The 27,161-nt window shown below is 31.6% G+C and overlaps 2 protein-coding genes across 6 annotated transcripts in view; both read right to left on the reverse strand.

Moving 5' to 3' along the window:
* Positions 1-44: 44 nt before the first annotated feature.
* LOC143197948 (uncharacterized) lies at positions 45-2,315 on the reverse strand. The gene is made up of 2 exons (XM_076406811.1): positions 1,521-2,315; positions 45-1,466 (listed from the first exon to the last, which is right to left on the reverse strand). The coding sequence occupies exons 1-2, from the start codon at positions 2,203-2,205 to the stop codon at positions 157-159; spliced, it is 1,995 nt and encodes a 664-aa protein (XP_076262926.1). The 5' UTR covers positions 2,206-2,315; the 3' UTR covers positions 45-156.
* A 568-nt stretch (positions 2,316-2,883) lies between these two features.
* Positions 2,884-27,161, reverse strand: part of cu (NADP/NADPH phosphatase nocturnin) — a 51,757-nt gene continuing 27,479 nt past the window's right edge. For 4 of the 5 annotated variants that reach the window (XM_076406844.1, XM_076406846.1, XM_076406843.1 and 1 more), the window contains 6 exons: positions 7,473-7,714; positions 6,245-6,310; positions 4,764-4,885; positions 3,818-4,024; positions 3,480-3,754; positions 2,884-3,296 (listed from right to left, as the gene is read on the reverse strand). In XM_076406844.1, coding sequence (XP_076262959.1) covers positions 3,032-3,296; positions 3,480-3,754; positions 3,818-4,024; positions 4,764-4,885; positions 6,245-6,310; positions 7,473-7,714 — 1,177 coding nt within the window. In that variant the 3' untranslated portion in view covers positions 2,884-3,031. Of the gene's footprint in view, positions 3,297-3,479; positions 3,755-3,817; positions 4,025-4,763; positions 4,886-6,244; positions 6,311-7,472; positions 7,715-10,192; positions 10,499-27,161 lie in introns of those variants that run through there. The other variant, XM_076406841.1, reaches the window with a different exon arrangement.

A 27,161-nucleotide genomic window follows, 5' to 3' on the forward strand; every position in this document is an offset into this window, starting at 1 on the left:
GTTCTACATCCATTATATTTTTCTTAATTGAAAAAAAGGACATATTGTAATGTTGCTCGTTTTATTAAAAATCATGTAAAATAACAATATGATTGATATAAATATGTAATATTTATATATACACTAATATATTAATTAGACACAGAATAGTAGTAATCAACTTTCATCAATTTTCAAAGCTTCGCCTGCATGTTTTCTTTTTTTATGTTTCGCTAAAGTATTCTTAGTATTAAAACGCATATCACATAAATCACATTCGAACTCTTTAAAGTTCATATGTACCCTGAGATGTTCCTCGAAACCACTGATGATTGTTTTCCCACATATGTTGCAGGTGTTGCTCTTTACGCTCCCGTCATGATACTTTAAATGAGCATCTAAGTTTTTCTGAGAGACAAACTTTTTTCCGCACACCGTACAGCCAAAATTTTTAACGCCGTTATGATTATTGACGTGCGCTTCCAGATATTCCTTTCGCATAAAACCTTTTTTACAAACGGAGCAGTTGAATGGCATGCTTTTATTGTGACTCTTTAAATGAAAGTTTAGATTGCTCACGGTTTTATAACATTTCCCGCATTTTATACAGGAGAACTTTTTATCCGTGCTATGGGTGACCATGTGACTTTTATAATCAGAAGCTTTTACAAACCCAATATTGCAAATCGAACATATAGCGATGAACTTCTTGTCGTGCTTTAGTTTCATGTGATTTTTTAATTTAGTTGCGGAGGCAAATTTTTTATCGCAATAGTTATTTTTACATTTAAATGGTAATAGCCCTAAACAGAAATTTTCATGTTCCTTTAAATTTGATTTAGTTCTGAACACCTTTTTACATTGTTCATTGGAACATTTGTACGAATGTATCATGTATGCCCTACAGTTCCTATGCAGCTTTAAATGAACCCTCAGTCTTTTATATGAACCAATTATTTTACCACACTTCTCACACAAATATCCCTTGGTCTTGTGATTTCTTAAATGTGCATCAAATATAGTTTTTAATGAAATTATTTTTTTACAAATTTTACACTTATATCTGGAGTATTTTCCATGCTTGCTTGGTTTTAGATTTCGATACTGAACATTATTGTCTAAACAGCTTTTCTTAAATTTATCCCTTAAATCCTTATAAAGGGAATCTAATTTTAACTGTAAATGATCTATAGCATTGACTAAACCTAAACATATATTACAGAGGAAGTGTTTTGTAGGAGGTATGGTTTTTTCAACAAGATTTAAAACCTTTTTAATAACCGGTGTCTGACTAGACATTGTTAGGGGGTTTTCTGATGTTAACAGATAAAACTGTAATCCCAATGGGGTATAAATGGTATTACAAATCAAGCACCTTTTGTTTTCATATGAAAGACTTTTGTTTTGATCCTCACTGCAGTCTGAACTTGAATCTTCCACTACTATATCACTTTCCTCATTGGATGCTTCTGTTTGTTGATCTGAATCTATTAAGGTGTTAAAAATATAATTAAACTTAAACATCAATTAACTGTACTTACAATTCATGTTATAAGATACTTTTCCTCCATTAATACCCAAGGAATCCAGGGATGTATGTGGTAGAGTTGATACACATGGTATTTGTGAATTTGTCATATAAAAATTATTTTCAGTTGTAGAATAATACGAGTTGTAATTGTTATAATTATTTTGTGGAATTATGTACTTGTTTTTATGAACATCAGATGTATTAAACGAGGTGTCTGTGTTATAATAGGCACAACTCTTGTACATATCTATGTCCATACTGTTCTTTTGTATATTACAAAAGCTTTCGGGTTTACCTGGATCATTTGTATACTTATTCACTTGAGCACATGCTGGAAAGTCATTTAATTTTTGTCCATAATTTATGTTGTTTGTGTTATACCACTGACTTTCATATCTAGTATTATATGATGAATTAAAATTATTTTCAAGTGGTAAAATACTGTCTATGTTGCTGCAATAACTACCAGGACTCAGATCTTTATTTGTAATATCTAAGAAGTCTATCTTTTCCGGTATTTTCAAATTCTCCCAATTACTCAGATCAGGGAACACATACGATTGTTCTTGATGTTTGTTGGAATTTCGTTGAACGTTTTGGGGTGGTAAAGAGGCATAGATATCACTGAATGCCCCGGTAGGGGACAATGTTCCTTGAAGAGCCGAGAACTGTGAAGAAAATTGTGGCGACTGCATCGTATATACACAATAAATACGTCGTTTATTTATTTGAGTATTAAGTCGAATATTTAATTTCAAAAAAATTCAAACAAAAGACATAACCTCCACTGTATTTCTTCTTCTTTAATTTTAAATCAGTAAACAAAATGTCTTCTTATATATGACTAACAATAATTTAACATTCAATTTAATGACATCAAGATACTAAATTGTATTAATATATATATATATATATATATATATATATATATATATATATATATATATATATATATATATATATATATATATAATACCAAATATATTCAATTTTTATCAACTATTTTGGTGAAGTATGAAGGGTTGCATAGCAATAATATTTTATATTGGTGATTTATTAGAATCTAATTCAACTTTTTATTAATTTTTGTCTAATCAAATTTTTTATTCTACATTGAAAATAATTGTAAATCTTATTACATTTGTATTATATTTTAGATGTTTTAATGTAAAAATTCAGAGTGTTAATGTTTTCTGTAATATTTCTGGACAATTTATGATTTATTTAAAATTCTCCTTAAGACAATATAAAGTAATCTGTTCAGTTAATGCATAAGGTAAATTAAATATGAAAGAATTTTTTATGTAAGTTTCTTTATTTTTTATATTTTCTCTTTATAGATATATGAACATTTTAAATAATACAAAACAATATATATTCATATTTTTCCTGTAGCTTTATTGCGAAGGAAACAAAATTTTATTTGTACAGTTAGTATATCTTTTCCTTATCATATGCAAGGTACTGTCTACTGTATATTTACACATAATTTAATTAAAAATAAATATCTGATTGTGGTAATTAATAGACGTTATTACTATTTTCAAATGTATCACACGAGTTTGTTCTTATACTAAAATCACACACTAGCGAGAAATGATCACTTGGATAAATTAAACTGGGTACCCGGTCTGCCCCAATATCAGTTTCAGTCGGGAATTCTAGAACACTATCTATATCAAGATTATTTCTTGAATAGAACACATAATCTATAGTATGGCATATTTCCCCCTCATCCCTAATCTTCCAAGTGGTATATGGAGGTTCTCTGGTTGCGGAAGGTATGCTGAAACAAATATATGAATAAATCTCTGCAATTATTCAAATATACTTGAACATTTATAAAACAAGAGGTCTATATGAAGTATCTAGTATTTATGGACAAATACCCAAATAAAAATTAAACAGAAATGGTAATTAAAATGTAGAGGTTGTATACGGTGAAAGAACAGAGCTAAATTATGTTTACCTGTTATCACAGTTTGTTTCTGCATAGGCACTGGCTAGACTTTGATTGCTATTAAGCATTGTACTGTAAATTGGTTCGGAGGGTTCAGCGTTGAAGTCCCCAGCAATTATTAAAGGTCTATCTTCCGCATACCTCTGAACAAATTCTAATAAATCTTTGCCTTGTTCATTACGCAGTGTAGCTAACAGTGCACTATGGCGAGCTTTGAGATGCGTCGTAACAACGCATATTTCTTCTCCAGTCCCTTTTACCTTTAATATCATCAGTAGAGCAACCTGCAACCAAAAGAATCGTGGTAGTGGCGTGAAATAAATACCATTTAGAAATAACTCGCCTACCTGATTACTTTGGATTTTCCATATTTCTAAAATTCGAGTTTCGGCACGTACCAACTCGAATTTATTGCTTCGGAAGAATACTGCGCAACCATCGGGCCCGTTATTACCGTCAATGTAAAAGCACGGGGAGTCAGGTTTCGGGAAGAACATTCCGGTGTATCCTTGAGTCGCCAAGACGCGTTTGAGGAAATTGAAATGATCTACTTCCTAAAATATTTACATTCACATTAAAACGAATCCTTATAAAGTTATTTAATGAAAACTAAACGGAAATTAAACGTTTCGTTTTTGTCATTTTTAATTCCTTTCAAACAATTGAATCTAATGTCATCGCATTATCTAACGTTAAATTTAAATATATAAATACGAGGTTGTTCAATAAATGAATGAATAAACACCCAATGAAGAAATATCTGCGATTCTAGGGAAACTTTCTATATGCTCTGGAGTGGATCAAACCTTCCTATCGTCAACTATTTTTCCCTTCGAACCTTTTAAATATTCCAGGATTAGATTATGTAGACAAATATCAAAAATATCGAATTTAAGAGTTAGGTTAAGTCGTTTAACAATTGTTTACATTTATATCTGGCATTTTCTGCTATTTTTGTATGTCCTAGTAGCGTTATCACCATTTTCATTTTTCTAATTTTTATTTTTTTGTTTGATTTATTTCGTTATTATCATTGTTTCTACACTATACATTTTTTTAGTCTTTTTTGGTAGGTAATAACTTTTCGACAATCTTTTTTTATAAATCATAATAAAGCAGTTTTTGTATTAATTCATAGTGTGTCTTGTTTTTAATTTAATAGTTATAATTAAGGTTAGGTTTTTGGTGAAATGTGCAATATGAAAATGGTGTAGAATTTTTACCATTAACGAATAGATGGTGCTTCGAGAACATATTAATGAACCTAGTATTATAAATGTTTCTTTTCATTACCTGCAGACAGATCACGTCCGGACAATATTCAACGATTTCTTCTACGATTAAATATTTTCGGTGATTCCAATCCAGTGCTTCGTCCGGGCAACGAACAAAATTATCGTTCATGGTTCCTAGAGCTGAAAAATAAATTGATTTTAGCCCTTGTACTAAAGCAACAATCCATGCTTTGTCAAAGTGGTTTTGAGTTGTTATTTGATTTATGAGCCTTGCCAATACTACAGGATGTGCAATGAAACGACCAATTCGCGTCGAATATATTGACATTTGTAATTTGTAAGATTTGTTTTAATCTGAAGCGGATTTTTTGTTAAAAAGGGAAATATGTAACTGAATGAGCCTATAAAATTAGATTTGAGTTGGTATTGGTATATTGACCATGTTGGTATGGTATTGATATATTGATAATAGTTAGATGTTATAAACAGTCAAACGTAAACCAAAAGTCAAATTTGGTGTGGTAACATTGTGGACTGTAGAGCTAATCACTTTTTACACATTACACACATACGTTGAAAATTAAGGTTTTTAAAAATTATATTTTCTGGAGGTATATTTATACATTTAAAAGGTTTTTTGTTGTTTTTTCTTATTAATCATAAATTTAAATTATATAGAGAACAATTTTACTTCTTTTTTTAAGTTAAAGAAGCTGCACGCAAATTGCTTTACGAGTTTGAAAATCAACCGAAAACAGAGGAAGCGGCACATATTAGGCGTTGGAATTTTAATACGACATTTTAATGCGCTTTGTATAAGGCGGCGTAGGAAATACAGCATTCCGTTGTTCCTTTCAATAATTTATTCGTCTGAAAATATCCGTTATTTCAGTGTATTTTATTTTGATTAATCATACTTTCTACGTTATCAAATATGTCGTTTTGTTGGTTTTTGTGACGAATACAATGTTTTTGTTTATATGTTGTATTAAAGCTTATCGGGATCATATTTTAGCTGAATAAGCGCGTCGAAAAACAGTTTTTGCAAGATGAAGAACTACCGGGACTGACAAAGTTTGGTGATGGTGAATTGGAGGAATTCCTCTATGAAGATTTCTGTCAGAAATTTTAAGAAATCTTTAAAACATTAGGAGTTGAGCTACCAATAGTGGGCAAACTGGTGGCCAAATGTACAGGCGATACTAACAATTCTTTTCCACAACTTTAAGCTGTTTGGGCAGGAAACACCTCTTTAAGTGAGGTGTTGATCAATTGATCTTATGGGTGTTTTCGTGTCTGATTTGAAATGTGGAGTGAAATATCCATTTATAGTAACATGAAATTAATAATTAAAATAATTTTAAACCAAATTAAAGGTTTATGTTTTTATCAATGTCTAGTGAACTAGAGATATAGTAGTGTAGTCTCCACATTTCCACCCGACAATGTATCAGTATGTATTAGGCTTGGTTTTTGTATTAAAATAGTATTTTAAAGTATACAAATATAAACATAAATTAATTATGATATTTTTCTTACCTTGAGAAAGGATATTCCATTGGAAGACTCTGATGGTATGTGGACTTGTTGTATATTCACTGCAAACTGAAAACAAATGAAGATATCTATAAATGTATAAAAATTAATTTCTCTTAAAGGTTTATATGGTGAGAAAGTACAGAAATATTATGAGAAAATAGCAGAAAAGGACAATTTTGTTTTCCCACATACGATTCGGAAATAGAATATGGTGCCAATAAACCACACTTATTATACTGTCTTTAAGATGTGGAATTGTTTGAGGCTTATTCACATAAACTTTTGATGTTAAAAAACCGCATAAGAAAAAGTCTGGTGCTGTTAAATTCTGAGATCTGGCTGGCCATTCCAAGTCGCCACTTCGCGAAATTAGTCTTCATGGAAAAGTCTGTGTTCGTGTGTGCTGTGGCTCCATCTTGCTGAAACCACATGTCCTCTAGTCCTTGCCCTTCCATTTCAGGTGCAAGAAAATTTTGAATCATGTTTTGGTACCATTCAGCAGTAACTACAACACCTCGGTCGTCTTAAAAAAAATAGGAACCAATGATGTTTCCAGCATGAATATCACACCATACAGTTGTTTTTAGTGGATGTGATGATGTTTCATGAATTAATTAAGGATTTTGTGTTCCCCAAAACCGATTGTTCTGTTTATTCACGTGGCCTCTGAGAAGGAAATGGGCTTAAAAATCTTCAATTTCACCAGACATATTTCTGTTCGTTTATGTGGCGTTTATTTATCCATAATAAAATTTGGACGTCTACACAACACAATGGTTAAAGCGAAATTAGGCTAAACGTCACATAACCAAGATAGAGCGCAATCAAAATAGTAGCGGAACTTTTGCCACATTACATTACGCTCATTGGTTTCTGAGATGGGAAGTGTTTCTAACCATTTCTTGGTCAACATTTAAAAATATAATAGTTGGTTCCAACGATTTAGTAAAAATTTACAAAATAGTATCGGATACCAACTGACAGCCATATTATAGATAGAAGAAGAATTTATAGTAGAATATTAGAAAACACCTGTTGGCTATTGGAAGAGAAAATTTGCAACATAGGGAGCTGACTGGATCATCTAGTTGATTTAAAAAAAAATGATAAATTGGATAAATATCTTTAGAAATACAATGTGTCCATTGAAAAAGTTAATATTTTTTTACTTATGATAACCGCTAAATTAAGTTTATATTTTCACAATAACAGAGTATTATTAAGTTACCTTTAGTCACAGCGTTCAGTTTTCTGAATTTTAGCCCGTAAGTCTCGGAGTTTTCGTCATTTTGCGAAGTCTGGTTGTTGCGACTCGCCTTCCTGAAAGCTCTCTTGAACATATACTGTCCGTAAGGCCTCTTCTGGCAAAACTGTATGAGCTCGTTTCTGCTGATGTTCTTTGGTATGGACATATCGTTATCTTGGGAGTCATCATTTAATATTTTCGGTGCTGAGCTGAAACTTCCCATTCTGAAAATTAATATAATATATATTGCAATGTTCGTTAACTTTAATATATATTGATAGTAAAAAACCTTTGGCTGGGAATAATGTAATAAACTTAATCACATCAAAGGAACTTGTAACACTAAAAAATGTACTTTATGCACCCAAAAAAATGTATTTACAGTATCAATATTGGACATGATAATATTGTCTAAAATAATAAGTATTTTTTACGTATTGGGTGTACAAATAAGTAGTACCATTAAAATGATGTGATGAAAAGCGTCATAGTGCGATTATAAATCTATTGACAATATAACCTTCAAGTATTAGAGATCATGTTTTTCTATTCAGATTTACCAGCCACTGGTCCTTCTGTCTGATTATTATATGTTTCGATCGATCTATACATATATAAACAAGAAAATAAGTAGCTTCGCAGTTAGCCTCAAAAGAAGAAATATTCTTCCGACATAGTAGGTAACAATGCGAGAAAAATGAGAAAGTATCTAATAGTCCTCATAGAAAATGATATATTACATTAATTTGTAGTGAAAACATGACGTCAGAAATGATTAACAAAGAATAATATGAATATTTCGAGTTGAATAAACAGTGGTCACTTGAAAATATTGACACCAAGTTGTAAATCGATTTGTTATGATAATATTCAGAGCAGAACGGGCTGCGACAGTTGCTTGTATTATTGTATTAGCAAAACTACATAATTATAGCTGAGTTATACATTAAAACGATATGATAAGGTTCATATTTTTTTACATATTAGCAGTTTGATTAAAAAAATATAACGTTATTTCAATAAATATGAAATATACAGTATAATTTAATTTAAAAATATAGTATTTAACAACCTCATAGAAGATTAAAACAGCTGATATTTGAAAAATTAAAAAAAAAGAGTGTGTATGATTTAAACAATCAAAGAACATTAGAATTATGTAAAAATCCAATATATTTTAGCTTACTTTAGGTTACAAATTAAAAAAAATAAAACGAGAGTATGTGAACAACTAAACAAATAATATATAATTATATATTAACTAGTATATTTTAGAGTAATCATCAAATAGTTATACATCAAATTTATACTACATATTTACAGAATAAAATATTTGTATTTGGAATTAAATTTTTAGAAGATATATAGCTGTAGTAAAAAAGGGGGATGAAGACTGTAAGAATGAGTAAATAAAGAAACGTTATAATTAAAGATTAACTATATTCCAATATTTTTGTTTACTTTAGCATTACAAATAAAATTTTAATTATATATTAAAAGTAATGAATTAATAATCAATATATTTTAGAGTAATTATCAAAGATTTAGGCTAATGTATTAAAATATATAGTAATATAATTTGGAAACGAGGAATAATATTGTACGAATGAATAAATTGAGTAATACTATAATTTTATATTAAATGCTTCCAATATGTTTCCGCTTACTTCGACATGACAACTTTTAAAAAAATAAGGAAAACAATAAATCAATTATTATATATTAAAAGTATGAAATAGAGTAATTTTCGAAGACTGAATGTAATGTATTACCTTTTATAATATTACTACCCCTATCTATTTAATAACAGAATAAAATGATTATATTTCGATTTAGCTTTATGACGTTATACAGGTGAAGTTTAAAAAAAGGAAGATTCGTATTAGATTAAATGTACCCGGGATGCTATCGATATTTTTTCAGCCGATATTTTTCGATAAATTAAATATAATTTTTAAAAAAACCTTTAATATCGATACTTAATTTAAAGGTTTATCAAAAATATCGTTACTTTTTAAGAGATTTAGTAAAATATATATTTTTTTCCTCCGATATATCGATATTTTTTTAAATATCGAAAACGATATATCGAGATTTTTTAAATATCGATATATTGAAATATCGAAATTTTTTTCGGTGGCCAACACCCCTAAAATGTACGCAAGATATTTTACTTTAATTTAGCGTTATAAATTAAAAAAGAAGATAAATCAGTGAATGAGCAAATAATATTATAATTATATATTACAGGTATGAATAAGTAACAAATATGTATACATAGGGTTATATATTGATGTATATTAGGGTTATTATCCATGATTCAGCATTAAAATATATAATAATAAACTCCTATATACTTAATAATATAATAAAATCTTAAATTTCAATTTATTGAAATGGATATTACTATTATTAATAATGAAAAATGTGAGTTGTGTTTTACTAAATATTATAAGATGTAAAATGAAACAAAATACTTTGTTTTTGTATATTTTCGTAGGAATATTAATCATTAAATAATAAAATAAAAAAAGCCCATTGCAAAAACAACTTGATTCTCTTTAGATTTAGAAAGTTTTAGAAAACGCTGTGAATATTATATAACAGAAGACACCAGCATACGAACTAAAATACATTATTTCGGTTGTTTTTGACGTAAAATAACAATGAAACTCATCAGTGCTAACTAGAATAAATCTTACCTTGTTAAGATATTCTTAATGCTCTCTTTCACATTATTCAACGCTTTGTTTTCAATAACGTGATATTCACTCTTCTCGCACACATCCTCATAAATCTCACTGCTGACAATCATGTTCATTGTTTTTTTTTTGTTCATTCGCGAAAATCCTCTCGATAAAAAAAGATCGGATGGAGGCTTATTCGAAGCAGTACCTACGTTCACTGAACATTCGGTTTGGGTCTGTTCGACGACATGGAACTGTCCCCTCTTTTATCTACGGTAACCGTACAGTACTACCAACAAAGCCGCACTGCATTTCGATCTTGCCGCCGACTTGATTTATTCCTTGGACTTCCTTAAACCCAGCGTCAAACATTGGAGTTTTCGCAATCGAATTCTTTACGGGCGTCGGAATAACGGGGTCGGACCGATAGAATGCGTGTGTATTTGTGGAGATTTTCGCGCGTGGACGAAGAAAATCTATTTTTAATAACGACCGTGTTGTGCCGGCTCGATTTTTTCGATATCGAAACCGGATCCGACACGAGCTACACGACATTTTAAACTTAAAAAACCATTAATTTAGATATCTCTGTGTTATTAATGTAATTTATTTACATATATTATCTGTGTGTTCTTTTTTAATGCCAAATTTTATAGCTTTATGTTAGGTTTTTCTAAACAAGAACCTGTTCTGGTTTTATATGTTGAGGGAAAACTCTTGTAGCAAAACATCTGCCAATTGCTTTAATGATGTTGGAGATGGAAGTATAATTCTGTCTCGGCTCCAGAACTCCTCAAGACGGTTCAATTACGTTGAGGTCTGGCGATTGTGCTGGTCAGACAGCTTTGATGTTCCTCAAACCAAGACTGATCGTTTTTGGCTGTGTGTATGGTGCATTATTATCTTGAAATGTGGCAGTGTTTGGTAGTGAGATTCTAGTCATAGCTAGAACTTCATCATTGAGGATGTTGAGAAATTAATTCACAGTAATCCGGCCAGTGATGCGAACAAAAGGACCATAACCCCTTATACTTGACTGTAGAAAACAGGAGTCTGAATGGTAGGATTCTTTTGGGGTTCTCCATTGTTTAGAATATGACGTAAATGATAATTCATCGGATCATACCACATTCTTTCAATTATCAAATGTCCCGGTCTTAAGATAAGTTCACAATTTCTCTTGCAGCGTAGCGTTGGCTTCGATATAGAATCACAATTACAGCCCTTTCCATGAATGCTAGCTTTGTGATGGTCCTGCTGTACTGCTTTTATCGCAACAATATTACTCAAGCGGGTGTTGAAGTATTGTGTGTTGCCAACATACAATAAGATGATCCATAATATTTTCTCTATCCCCTGTATATTATGGTGGTTATAAAGTTAGAGAAAGATGAGTTTTTTTATAATAGATGCCGTTGAAGTTACACATAACTAGTAATTCTTATTCAGTGAAGCCATACTAAATTGTCTTTGAAAGATACCATCAACAGTCTATAGAAGAATATACATAAAAGGCAGCATCATTCCTCTGCTCAGTCACTGTCGCCATATTTCTGAGGTGTCATAATTAAGTAAACGCCAGAGTCAGAATTGGTATGTTCACTTTCGTCGTTGAAAAATTCAATGAAGTTGGGAATCATACAAAGTTATAAAACTGGGCTTGGGTACAACTTGAGCAATGAAAAATTCGTAAAAAAAAAACAGTGAAAGACCGTTGTCCAAGTCCACAAAATCTTCACAAACTGGTCGCAGAGCCCGACCATTGACACTAAGGAAAGTGATGCCAATTTTGATGAGATTTGCAAGACAATTAATGCGATTGAGGCCGGAAATGCAAATAAAAATAATTTTGCTCCATCACAGATTCAATATAATATATTAGTGAAGAATTTGAACTATTTTCCTTATTGACTGAAACAGTGCATATACTAATGAAATTATAGATACTCAAGAACTAGTTTTCCGAAAAAAAAACATTAAAGCTTATTTTTCAGGACATCCTTGAGCTGTATAGCTTTTTCCGATATAGATTCCTTATATATAAAATATATAGATGTAGATGACAGTAATAACTACTGGCGAAACCATAGAATCTCTCAATAACCAATAGATTCACAATCGAAAACCATAAAATAAACAGGCCATGAATCTTCTTCTTAAGATTTCAAGTTAATATTTTTATACCTGAACTATAAAGCGTATCGTAACATACTATAAACCATCAATATGTCATTTACATCCACTGAGCAGTTTTCGAAAAAATCATACCCAAAAAAGGTTTAAGGGCATCAGGTAGTGCAAAGTTTTAGTATTTTTACAACCAAATCCCTTTAATACTGAACGTTGTAAAAACGTATTAAAGTTGTTGACTATTTTTAAAAATAGTTATCAGAATGTCAACATCATTCAATCGACAATATTATCCGAATGTATATTTAGTTCGGATGATTAGGCTTCGAAACTATTTCAGATCCTTCCTAAAATTATGTTATAGATTAAGGTTATATGTAAAGTACCAAAAACAGTTCCACAATATTGATTGAACGTTGAAACGTCATCACCAGTATTGGACTTAGGTTTATAGGTTTTGAGAGTACTTTTGTACGACTTATTTTATTTCGACAAATTGGTACAATCTTGTTATTGTTCATTGTTAGTCATGATTTCTTCGCATCTTCCAGATATATTTTTTGAATTACATCTGACATTAAATATTATATTTACCAGGCGTACCGAACAGTTACTATCTTTTTTTTTTCGGAAAAAAACTATATAATTTTCAAGAAAATGGAAACATTTATTTATTCAAAGCGTTGGACATTTGATTCTATACATCTTGCTAATCTTCCAGGCAACATATGGATAGCATCCCAAAAAAAAACTGTTTACCCTTCGAGCAAAACCATTCATCGAGCCATTTTCAAACTTCGAAATTGAATTACTGCTCTGCAAGTAGGAGAGTACGACGGGTGCATCCATCCAAATGGCTTTCAGGGCTTTTTTGACCGATTTTGCCTTATGAAACGGTGCGTTATTGTACTTTAAAATCACTCTAACGCGTCTTCAAATCCATTCTGGATATTTTTTGATCAAGGCATGGTTCAAATTAATCATTTGTTGTCGATAACGATCATTATTAACTTTCACCAGATTTCAATAGTTTGTAATACACCACGCCACTCTGGCCCCACCAAACAGTAACATTTCAAGACGACAGTATAAAACCTATACATCTATGCCTATACAAGTTTTAATTGGCTAGAACCATAGAAAAAATAGAAATTTCACGGTATAGGCGACCTTGGGGAAATGTTTTGTTTAGTTCAATCAACTGTAGCGCTGCGATCGCAAATTGTGATTGGCAGTTTAAATTGCAGGTGCCGCCACTAACATGAAATGTGATTGGTCGATCAAATTGTGTGAAATCAGCATTTTCTATAGGCGTCCATTTTTATGTTTGTTGTTTGTAGGTTATGGTTTTTGTTTAGATCACGAAATTTTCGTTTTGCGTTGTGCATATTTTCTGTTTTACATTAATTATTATGGGGTAATAATATAAAAATTGATGACAATACGTCAGTGTAGTAAAAGATGTAGTGTACCGGGGTAAAATTCTACTACGGAAATTAGACATCGTTTCCCAAAGAATGATCTCGATACTTTCCAAAAATGGGTTGATCAAGTAAATAATAGTAAGTTACCTGGATAAACCACAATGCAAATATATCAACGTCATGGTGTTTGTTATGGACATATTAGTGAAAAATTTAGAATTATCCTTCCTTCACGAACAGGTATTTGGGTAAATGCATATCCATCATTGGTTTTATCAGGTACATATAAAATTATCTATCTACTACATGTCTGTTTATATATTGTTTGTTTACAGAAACTCAAAAACTTATGAAGATGTTAGTAGTAATAAAATTCAATTAATCTACCAAGTTGTGCGTATGTTGTCAATGTGATGTCTCTACATAAAGAAGTCTTACAAGAAGGTAATAATTAATATAACTGGATAATTAGTAGTAATAAATACTACTTTTAATTGTAAAATATCCCTAAAATATTTGCAATACTTTAACTTTTTAGAACAATCAGTGTTCAATCATTTTATAGTAGAGGAATTATATATTTAAATTTGATTGCCTTGTTAAGAAAATATTTGTTATGGTGCCATCAATTAAAAATTTAATTGCTACTTTTAGGGGATTTATTAACTTAAAGAAATCTATTTTGTCTAAATTTACAAATAACTACATTTGTTTAACAAATCTTAACCAAGATTGCTTAAAGATTTTTGTTGGATCTATTAGAGGTCATAGAGGTAGAAACAGCATCCTTCCCCTAGTATGTTCGAGAAATTTCTAAAAGGGCTCATCATTTCATTTTTTTCACATCATTCGCCCGGAGCAAATTGTGAAGAAGATGAACATGTAGGCGCTTTAGATAACTTACATTATTTTTTAACTGGAGATGTAGCATCACCAGAGGTTGTAGAATCACCAGTTGAGTCTATATTTTCAGTTCCAGAGAACTTTGCTCTGAGGAAAACAAGAGTGGAACGTTGCACGTTAGTCTATATTTCAGGCTATTTGATAAAACTTCTGAGAAAAAAGACAACGTGCAATATCTGTCTACATTCTACATTAAGTAGTTCCACAGATCAAAAACTCGATACTGATTTTATAGAAGCGATGCAGCCGCGTAGACCCAAATTAACAACTCCATCAAGACTGTTTTACTATACTGTTTGTAGATCTTTAAGCTATCTCTTTTATTTAATACCTAGATTTTGTCATAAAAATAGCATATCTGTTATTCTGAGAGATGTCTTAAAAAAACACATAAATTTTAAACGTTTCAACTGCCCAGTCCATAGCGATTTTGAAGACCACATTTTAAATCTTATTGTCAAATGTTCATTGTATTTTTGGGTTAAACAAGTTAATTCAATATTAACAGGGAAGGACTTTACCTTCAGTATAGCACAAATACAAGATAGAACTCTAATAGATCCTATAAAATTGATGGCACTAAACAAATACGAAAAAGGGAGCAGGCGTTATAGAAGAGTATTTTAATTATTTTGTCTGGAGTATGGGGCTTTTAATTTTTTTTATTTACATTTTTGTAGTTTATTTATTTTTGCTTTTTGCAATTATGTATATTTCTGTTGTTTTTTATTATTATTTATATTATTTACATTTATGTATATTTGTATAGGATTTTATTTTAATAAATTAGTTTTTTAAATTAAATTCGATTTTCATTCAAATATTATTGGCCAGCAAATGTGACGTCATAAAATAGTCACGTGAAATGGCTGACCAATCAAAGCAAATTATTTTCCTTACAGGATTCTATATAATATTTTTAAACTAACCAATCAAATTCACGTTGTCAGCGCCACCAATGATTGGACTAAACAAGATTTTGCCCCACCACTTAGCATTGTAGTTGCACACCCCTGGCTAGAACTGCACATGCGCACTTTTTTAATCTTGCAAGAGATTTTTGACAACTACGCATTTTACCACAGTTGTGGTTAGAAATAATTTTTAGGTTAATTTTGTATTTACATTTTGTTGTGGTCATATAATTATTTCATTGGCACAATTAGCAGCATATAATGCGTATAAGTTATAAATTATTAGTAAAATATCATTTTATAGCACTAATTTTGTAGATTGTCATGGAACAAAGTATATATTTTTATGTTAAATAATATGAAAACAGAACTTGTTAGAAGATTATAGTAAAGGTAAAAATGAAATATGGTCATGTTTGTATACATTTTCTGTCTATTTGTTATTGTAGAAACTTGAACAAGGTATGAAAAACAAATACACTAAAAGGAATGTGTCAGGGTGTCAGTTGAAAAACTATTAGATTCGTCAGATAATCTGAAATTTGATAATTTGGAAAATATCAGGATCATATAATTATTATGGCCCATAAGCAAGCAGAACGTACAAAAAATAAGTATAAAATACATACAGTTCAACAAAATTCAAGCAAATTTGAAGTCGAACATTACAACAAAATATACAATGTAACTATCAATCAAATCTGCGAGAATAGTTATATAACTTTATATAGTAGAGTGTGTAAGATTTGTGTGTATAAGTCTGTAGCTGTCCAGAGTATACGACAAAGAATACTCTGGACAAGCATATGCATTTGGTATATATGTATGAGAAGATAATGGATACTAATTCTTTTGCAGATAATGTAGCTAGTGCTTGGGGAGAGAAAAAACTGATTAAATTGCAAAACAAGAAATTAGAAAAATCATATAAAAAACACACAGTAAGAAGCAAAAGGAGCAAATAAGGAAGACTGCATCGATAATAGAATAGACAATATATCTACAGATTCGAAATTAGTCAATCAAGAATCTCAAATTGAAATCGTTAATAACATAGAGGTGGTGCTTATAAATTATACAATTGTAATAATATGACATAAAATTGGTTTGAGCGTATGCAAAAGTGTATCGATCATCGTGGCGAGTACTTTTAAAAACAATAAAAATATTCGCAGTTTAACTATTTGTTTTTTTCCCATTCCCGAAATATAAATAGTGACCTTCGTATAACTTCGTAAATCCAATTGAATTCGAGGTCATCGTGTAGTTCTTCGTTAGTTGCGTAGCGACAAGCATTGGTAATCCATCAAAGAACTTGTTTGCAACCCCATACTTGAACCCCACAAGCCCAAACAGACTTTACAATAAATCCAATTTAATGTCACGTTAACGTTTTACTGGCGCTGTAATGCAAACACTGAACTGATATTAATTGTCCACAAATAAATACGATATTAAATTAAGAATATGTTAATTATCCGAAAGCTTAATAACACTTGTTTGTTTGTTTTTTTCGAAAACAATTTTTTGTCGGTACACAACAACAAAAGTACGAGAGAATTACATTAAGCTCTGATAGGTTTCCTTATAAATGCGTGGTAAAACACATTATCGCCAATAAGATAAATAGGTAACATTCGACTGGATATCTGAAACAAGTATATATTTATTTTTTTTGCGGCGTATTCTATTGTCTGTTTTATTTAATAATATAATGGCTTAATATATATTGCGCGGCAATAGGTCCAATTATGATTAATGATGATATTTGTTCTTCCTGATTCCGAGTTTTTTTTTTATTTATATAGAAACATACTAATTTCGGTATCCACGAATAAATTTATTATAGTTTGACGTAACGTTGTTAATAATTCACAATCACATTTACTTCTTTTTTATATTAAGACACACACATAACTCATATATATATATATATATATATATATATATATATATATATTATGTGTAGTAGATATGTTAAAAAAAGGATTTTGTTTATTTTAATTTAGTTGTTAAAACGATTATTATGTACATAATTTATTTTAAAATGTTTTTTTTGCGTTAAAATTATAAATTTGTCATTATTTTTTAATTTTTGGTGAGGTCCTTATTTATTTTTTGGTTTCGGTTCAGTTTTTTTTTGTTATTGTCTAACATGATAATGTAAATACTGCGATGTATCATGATGTGCTATATAATTAAAATACCAAACGATGTAATTTTAGTAAATATTATAGCTATTTATATAACGAAATTAAGTACATACATAATAATTAAGCCATATTGATGAAACTAATCTAAATTTTGCGTATATGCTGTATATTGCGGTTAATTTTTACCAAAAGTATAATTTTCTTGTCACATGTTGTTATTTCCATGAATAACAATATCTTTCATATAAAATAAATTTTACTTAATAAAATCTTTACTGATATTAATTTATTGTTTTTAAGTATATCATAGGGAGAAAAAACCTAATACCAACACACCAGTTTGGATTTATTAACAAGCATTCAACAATTGACCAGGCCCACAGAATAACAGATGTTATTGAAAAAGCCTACGAAAGCAAAAAAGTAGGCTCAGCTTATTTTTAGATGTAACACAAGCCTTCGATAAGGTTTGGCATGAAGACCTTGTTCATAAACTACAATGCTAACAAAAACAACACACCGAACTATTAAAATCATAGATTACAATAAAAGAAGCTAAAGTAGGTGTACCACAAGGAAGTGTACTGGGACCAATGCTTTATCTATTCTACTCTTGTGATATACCACAAATGGAGAATATTACGATGGCTACATTTGCTGATGATACTGCGATTATAGCTGTCGAAGACAATAGTGAAGAAGCCTCACGAAAATTACAACAGGCAAGTGACAATATAAATCATTGGACACAAGCTTGGAAAATAAGAATTAATGAAAGTAAATATGTACATGTGCAGTTAACGATGAGTTGTCGTTCGACCTTCGTAGAGTAAAGACGTGTTTGGAGCGACGGTCAGTGTAATAAATTTGAAAGTGTACTACCTGTGCCACAAATGCGATTTTAAAAAATAAGTAAAAACCGTGACGACAATAACAGTGTTAAAACTGCGCGTTAAATGTTTAGTGAAAATGTGTTTAAAACGATGGTCACTGCAATAAAGTAACAAAGGTAAAATTTTGGGGGCTGTTAGGGGTCGGAGGTGCATCATCTGTACCACAAATGCGGCGTTATAACGGTTCTGAAACAAATACCGGTACTGAAATTTTTGTAAAAACGTGAATTAAACTATTCATTAAATAAAAATGATTAATAGAGAGAACCAGAGACTAAATGAGATGGAAACACAATCCTCAACGTCAGGTGAAGCTTATCTGGCACAACAGAATCAAATCTTTTGTCAAGAAAACCATAAGAGAACGCAAAATGAGCAAGCTCTCTATAATGCGTATATTAACGAAAAAACAGCCCGACGGAATCTGGAAATTGCACTAACAAATATGCAAAAACAATTAGATGCACTACAACTCCTAATAAAAAACCAAAACACAGACAATCCAACTAGCATTCCCGTAGTGAACCAGTGCACTGAAAACAAATTGCCTGTAAACTATGAAACAGACGAGGAAGAATTGCAAAAAGAAGTAGGCTGGATAACAGTTAAAAGAAATAAGAAACGAAAAGCAAACTATACACCTGAAGCTTCACCACAACAACCAAAAACCATTAAAGCACAAGAATTGAATAAAGAAATAAAAGTGCCGAGACCACCTCCAATTATAGTAAGTAATGTCACAGACTTTGACTTGCTATATGAAACAATGAAAACAAATAATATACTATTTAGAGCAACAACATTAAACAATGGACAAATCAAATTAAACGCCGAATGTCGTAAAACTTTTACGAAAATTGCTGAGTGCTTGGAATTCCTAAAATTACAATGGCACTCGTATGAAGATAAGCAAACCAGAGACATTAAAGTAATGGCAAGAGGGCTTCCACCGACAGCTAAAACTACTAAAATAGTGGAAGAGTTAATAAAAAATGGACTTAAATGTACTGACGTCACAAATATCCTGAAAAAAGAACGAAATAAAAATAACAATGGAGAAATAGTTGTCCAGAAGAAGCCTTTACCACTGTTTATGTTATCATTCCAACATAACACGGACATAAAAGCAATTTATGAAATTAAACAAATTCTAGGAGTCGAAGTAAAAATAGAACCTCTTAGAAAGGCAAATCTTGTGCCACAGTGCAAGAGATGCCAATTACATGGACACACACAAAAATTCTGTAAAAGGGAACCAAGGTGTGTAAAATGCTCAGGAAAACACATCACGGGAGAATGCAAAAAACCCAAAGGAACAAAAGCGAAATGTGCGAATTGCAATGAAGCGCATCCAGCAAGCTACAGAGGATGCGTAGTTGCGAAAACATTCCAAGAGAGAAGAAATAAAATCAGTCAGGCTAAAGAGCAAAAAACAGTGACTCAAAATAAACAACCAAAAATGTACAACGAAGTCAACGATGAAATGACCTATGCTCAAAGCATAAACCAAACCGCTCAAAAAGAAACAAAAAAAGAAGACGTTACAACCAACGAACTGCTATTGAAACTTATAGCAAAGCTGGACAACCAGGAAAAGATTATTGAATCGTTTTCTGAAAGATTACTTAAACTCGAAAACAATAGGGCGGTGGCCTCAAGAACTAAAAATGGCAAGTAAAGACATCCGCATCGCAATTTGGAATGCTAATGGGATTCAGAAACATCACGCTGACCTACAAGTATTCCTAGAATTGCAAAAAATAGATATTTGCTTAATATCTGAAACCCATTTGACAAAGGAATCCTTTATTAAATTTAGAGGATATTACTTTTACCACACCATTCATCCAGCTAACACAGCAAGAGGAGGAAGTGCAATAATAATAAAAAATAATATATGCCATCATCAAGAACCCGGACTCAGTTTAGCAGAAAATCAGGTAACGGCAGTAACTGTTATATCTAGCAAATACAGGGTTACATTAGCTTCCATATATAGCCCTCCAAGATACAACCAAAAAAAAGAAAATTACTTGAATGTTCTAAACAACCTAGGAGAAAAATTTATAATCGGTGGTGATTTCAATGCTAAAAATACAAGATGGGGATCTAGAATGACGACAACTAAAGGTAATGAATTACATAAAGCAGCTGCTGAGCTAGGGTGCAGTTACATGTCGACAGGAAAACCAACTTATTGGCCTACCGATCCAGAGAAAACTCCAGACCTGTTAGACTTCTTTATAGCTAGAAACATAACCACTAACTACATGGAAGTTGAAGAAAATTTTGACTTAAGTTCAGATCACACACCTGTGATTTTGACGCTGAGTGAAAACATTATAAGAAAACAACAAAATCCAACATTAACCAACAAGAGGACAGACTGGGAAGGATTTGTTGAAGAAATAAACAATCGAATTCAACTAAATGTTCCCCTTAAGACAGAAGACCAATTAAATTATGAAACCGAAAAATTCGTTGCAGACATCCAACAGGCTGCTTGGAATAACACTCCAGAAATTAAAACTTCAACCAAAGGAATAAATTACCCGAAAGAAATCAAGGAAATGGTAGCTGAAAAACGAAAACTACGGAAAAAATGGCAGCAAAATAGAACACCTGAAAATAAGAATATCTTAAACAACATAACACAAAGGTTGAAGAGGGAAATTTTGGAAATTAAAAACAATTCCATAAATAACTATCTACGAAATTTAACAGACGACAAGAACACAGACTATTCGCTCTGGAAAGCCACTAAATACCTAAAACGATCCTGTCTACATAGTCCTCCGATAAGAAACATGCATGGAAGTTGGGCACGCAACAACCTGGAGAAAGCAGAAGCATTCGCTGACCATTTAGAGAAAACTTTCAAACCAAACGAAAGTGAAATTGAACATACTTTACCGGACATAGACGGCGAAAATTCGACAATTCAATTAACAACTCCGAAAGAAGTCACCAACGTTATTAAAACTAACATCAAGCCAAATAAATCACCAGGCTATGATTTAATAACAGGGCAATTGCTGCACAATCTGCCAAGAAAGGGTATTATAAAGCTCACTAACTTAATCAATGCAGCATTTCGACTGAAATATGTCCCAGACGTTTGGAAAATGGCTGAAATAATAATGGTTCCAAAACCTGGAAAATCACCAAATGATATAAAAGCTTATCGACCTATCTCACTGTTACCGATGATAGCTAAGGTATTTGAAAAGCTCCTCTTGAAAAGATTAAAACCAATTATAGAGAGAAAAAACCTAATACCAACACACCAGTTTGGGTTTATTACCAAACATTCAACGATTGATCAAGTGCATAGAATAACAGATGTTATTGAAAAAGCCTATGAAGATAATAAAGTATGCTCAGCTGTATTCTTAGATGTAGCACAAGCTTTCGACAAGGTATGGCACAAAGGCCTCGTCCATAAGCTACAGAAAATATTACCGAAGCAACACACCGAACTATTAAAATCTTACATCACAGCCAGAATGTTTAGAGTGAAACAAGAGGAAGCTTACTCTACAATAAAAGAAGCTAAAGCAGGTGTACCACAAGGAAGTGTACTGGGGCCAATTCTGTACCTACTTTATACATGTGATATACCACAAATCGAAAACATTACAATGGCTACATTTGCTGATGATACTGCTATTTTTGCTGTCGGAAACAATAGCGAAGAAGCAACCCGAAACCTACAACAGGCTACTGACGCTATAAATAAATGGACCCAAATCTGGAAAATACAAATTAACCAAAACAAATCTGTGCATGTTCAATTCACCTATAAACAGGCCGCGCTTACACCATTGACCATAAACCACACTGTCATACCATACAGCAATAATGCTAAGTATCTCGGAATGACACTTGATGCAAAACTACGGTGGAAGGAACATGTCAAAAAGAAAAGAAAAGAACTTGAGTTAAAATATAGAAAAATGTATTGGCTAATTGGAAGAAAATCTCAATTAACTATACATAATAAATTACTTCTATATAAACAAATATTAAAACCTATATGGACATACGGAATACAATTATGGGGATGTTCCGCAAAAAGCAACATAAATCTAATACAAGTTTTCCAGAACAAAGTCCTAAGAAGCATCGTAGGTGCACCCAGATATTACCGGACCATTTATTTACATCGAGATCTTCAGATACCGACTGTCAATCAAGAAATTAAAAGAATTGCAAAGAGACATGAGGAGAGACTTCACTCTCATGTTAATTTCGAAGTATTACAACTCTTGGACAACACCAAAACCGGACGCAGACTCAAAAGGACCAAACCATTTGAACTTGTGTAGTGTGTTGTAGTGTAGTGCAGTGAGGTGCATTAGAAAAAACTCAAAGTGTTAAAACAATTATTATTATGTTAGAGACTATGTAGGACTGATGAGTCCTATTAGATATATACCTAGATTTAAGCTATTATAAGGACAAATTGTAGGTTAGTCGGCAACGACTAGTAACAATGTATATAATTATAAAAAAAAAAAAAAAAAAAAAATGTGCAGTTAACCTATAAACAGACCTTACAAGCACCAATAACATTAAATAATACAATCATTCGATATAGCAACAACGCTAATTATCTCGGAATGAATTTTGGTGCAAAACTTCGCTGGAAGGAACTTATAAAGAAGAAAAGAAAAGAACTGGAATTGAAATAGAGGAAAATGTACTGGCTAATTGGAAGAAAATCGCAATTATAAATTGCTAATATATAAGCAAATACTGTAACCTATATGAACATACGGAGTTCAATTATGGGGATGTTCTGCAAAGAGTAACATAAATAAAATACTAATTTTTCAGAACAAAGCCTTGAGAGGTATTGTGGGCGCAGCCAAATACTATAGGACTGATTACCTACATCGAGACCTTCAGATGCCCACAGTCAGTCAAGAAACTAAGATAATTGCAAGGGGGCATGAACAAAGACTCCATTCTCATGCTAATATTGAAATACTGCAGCTTTTGGATACCACCAGAACAGGACACAGACTCAAAAGAATCAAACCGTCTGATTTGTGTAGCGTTGTGTAATGAGGTGCATATAATAAAAAATCACAGCAGTGACATGTATGAACATTATTTCACCAGAGACTGATATAGGGCCGTTGGGTCCTCCTAGTTATATACCTAGATTTAAGTTATCACAAAGACTGTAGGTTACATTGTAGGTTAGACGGAAGCGACTAGTAACAATGTAATAATTAAATTAAAAAAAAAGTATTTAAGAATTGTTTTCAATAAACTAAACGAACAATACTGTTGAAATCCAAATTTATTAGAAACACATTTCTAGGAAAACCTTTCGACCGATGACTAATATTTCCACTTTTTCTAATTAAAATTCCATTTCTGTCATAGTCGGCTTGCCGTATTTTTTATGATGGATGATTAATTCATTCAACATTCGAACGAGCCTGTCAATTGGGTTGGCGTGCGACTGTGACCGATATTTTTTGCGGTTTAATTATTTAACTTGTTTAAAATAAATGGTAATTTGTCAGTTTCGTGAATGTTTCAGATATTTGGCGACTGTTAACTATCCGCTTGGGGTGAAATCAAAAAGAGCAATGTTTTCCAATAAGATAGGGTGCCGAAAGCCTTTCCTGTAATTATATTTTTGGTTTTTCTAAATTTTATAACTATTTAAAATTATATTTCATTAAATCTGATAATTTTGTTCATTTTTGGTTAGATGGATCATCTAACGTCATATTATCTTTAATAACCTTGACATAACATTAATAAATAATGATTATATAAACGATTTTTTTTTAAGATAAAGTGAACAAGTCCGAAAGATTTTTTTTTTGGATTGTGTCATTCTTTTCCTTATTTTTTTTTCGAGTATAGTGAGTAACACTATTTATTTATTTTAATGTCAATTAATTTGTCATTAATAATTGTTCTTTTTTATATTAAAATCTTCAAGGGTGTTTTAAGTTGTTGGGTATTTAATTTTTTTTATATGTATATTTTAAAGTCTCCTTTTACCAACTATGGGTTTATCTGGACTGGGCCTAAAGTTTAACGTGGGCTCCGAACCAAGGTCCTCAACATTAAGCCTACCGATTGGCGAGTGACCAACTTTAGAAATCATCCCAGAAGACATCCGGTTTTACCCAGCCTGGTTACTGGCGTGACTGGGATCATTTTCCTTGTCGGATTTTACACTCTTGCCTAGAACATTCACAAATTTTAAACAATCACAAATATAAATTTAGGACCATGCCCCAGCAGGATTCAACCCCGCGGATATCGCAACAGCAGGAGGACCGTCCCATCGCCTTTACCACTGCGCCACCAAGCCGGCCTATTTAATTATTTTAAACTCTCCACTTTGCAATGACATCTGGACAAAACCAAGAAGTAATCAGAAGGAGCAAGGACTGGAGAATACGGCGGATGGGGAAGCACTTCCCATTTGAATGTCTCCAAGTGCGTTGTCACCGATTTTGCAATATGTGGTCGAGCATTATCATGCTGAAGAATAACATTGTTGATCCTCATTCATGATTTTATCGAGTAATACTTTTAAATCCTCATCTTCAATTGTTTTTGGATGTCCACAACGCTCTTTAGAGTCAATATCATCACTTTTAAAACGTCGACACCAGCATTCACATGTTGAATTCATAAGCTTCACACATCATTCAATGATCTTTCAACCGTCTCTCTCTAGTGAGATTTATTCGATACAAATTCAACCATTTTCAACGTACTGGAACATACTTCGACGAAATGATACATATTGAACAGTGAAGCATCTAGAGACCTGATAACTGTTCTACAATGATAGAAATCAAATTCTTGTAGATACAAATTGTTCAAACAATAGATTACGTAATAAATATTTTGTTCTTTAATAATCGTGTTTATTATTTATTCATGTATGCTGATGATTGTAAACGATCAAAAAAATACTGGTGGTCATTGACTTTGACACACTTATGCTTTTAAATCAAGGTAGCACCAATAACATGCAATATTAGAGCTTAAATTAAACAATATACACGACTGTACAGTTTTGACGATGTGATTGATGGATTGTAGTTGAATAGGTGACATTTTGAAGTGAAACAAGCGATGACAGTTCTTATATTTGCCAATCGATTATCGTGGAAATATAAATGTTATTAGGATTGGGAATTAATTTTTAGGTTACTACAATAGATGATGTATGTGTGTGTAATTTTGTTTTGAATAATTTATTTTTTTAGTTCCTATGATGTCAAATGACGAACAAAATTATGATGGCCACGATGAAAATATTGATTTGGACGTGGATAAGGAATTGGAAGATTCATGCCCAACGAGAATCAGCATTTTGAATCATTAAATGTTGATCACTCAATAGTTTCCAAGCACTTGAGGTGAACATAATGGATTGAAATTAGAACAATTACAAAAGTAAAAAAAGTAATTACAGTTGACAGGTTTCATAAGTTGACGAAAAATTGCATTAAGAAAGCACTAAACATGATAACCCTTTATTCACACATATAGCAACATGATAATTTTTAATATCTTAGAACAAATAAAACACATTCGTCTATAAATATGTCTCACGATTAAAAACTTATAGAAATGAACAAAGAATCTCACATTACGGTTGACGTGGGGCGTCACAGGATCAAATAAGGCTATGATTGGCCGGTTAGAGCTAGGTTCATCTCTTACCATCGAGAATTTCGGAATAAACGCGAATAAGCCAATTCTGATCAATTATCTAAAAACTCATAAACACCACCACATTTTCTATAGTAAAAACGTAAGTTATGGCAAAAATGACTTTTTGGGATGTCCTATTTTAAGCATAACTTTTGACAGAATGAACACGTGGTCCCATTTTTATATCTCGAATGTTCTAACCATGCGATAATTGTGTGTATATAGTAGAATATAAAGTACGTGTAGTAGATAGGTTAAATAAGGTTTTTGTTTATTTTTATTTAGTTATTACAACGATTATTATGTACATATTTTATTTAACATGTTTTATTTTGTATTAAAAATCTACGTTAGATTATTTTTTACTTTTTAGTGAGTTCTTTATTTATTTTTTGAAGCCGGTTCAACTTTTTTGATTATACTTTTTACTGTTAGATATTTATTCAATAAATTAACACAATGGGTAATTAACCTACAATGGGTAGGCCAAGTAAAGGTGCAATCAGTATGAGGAAAAATAAGAATAAAGAGACAATGATTGAAAATAAGGAACGTTTCAGGCCCCTGGGTCCGCTACCTAGCCTAGGTGATTTGACAAATGTTCTAACCAAACTAGAACAACAAGAAGTTGTTGCCCTCGCTGGGAATCGAACCAACGAACTCCACGTGTGAGCTGAACGCTCTAACCATTACACTAACCATAGAAGCAGTTGCCTGTAATGTTTCTACGACTTTTCATATGATATGATTAGTACTTAAAAAGTAAACTGAATGGCTTTTACACTGAATGACTTTCGAACGATAGTTTCCTAAATAAAATATTGTAATATAATAAAAATATCATAATGAAAATGAAAGTG

This window comes from Rhynchophorus ferrugineus, unplaced genomic scaffold (assembly GCF_030347505.1).
Source record: "Rhynchophorus ferrugineus isolate W39M unplaced genomic scaffold, kcgeb_rfMv2 rfM6, whole genome shotgun sequence".
Classification (NCBI taxonomy): domain Eukaryota; kingdom Metazoa; phylum Arthropoda; class Insecta; order Coleoptera; family Curculionidae; genus Rhynchophorus; species Rhynchophorus ferrugineus.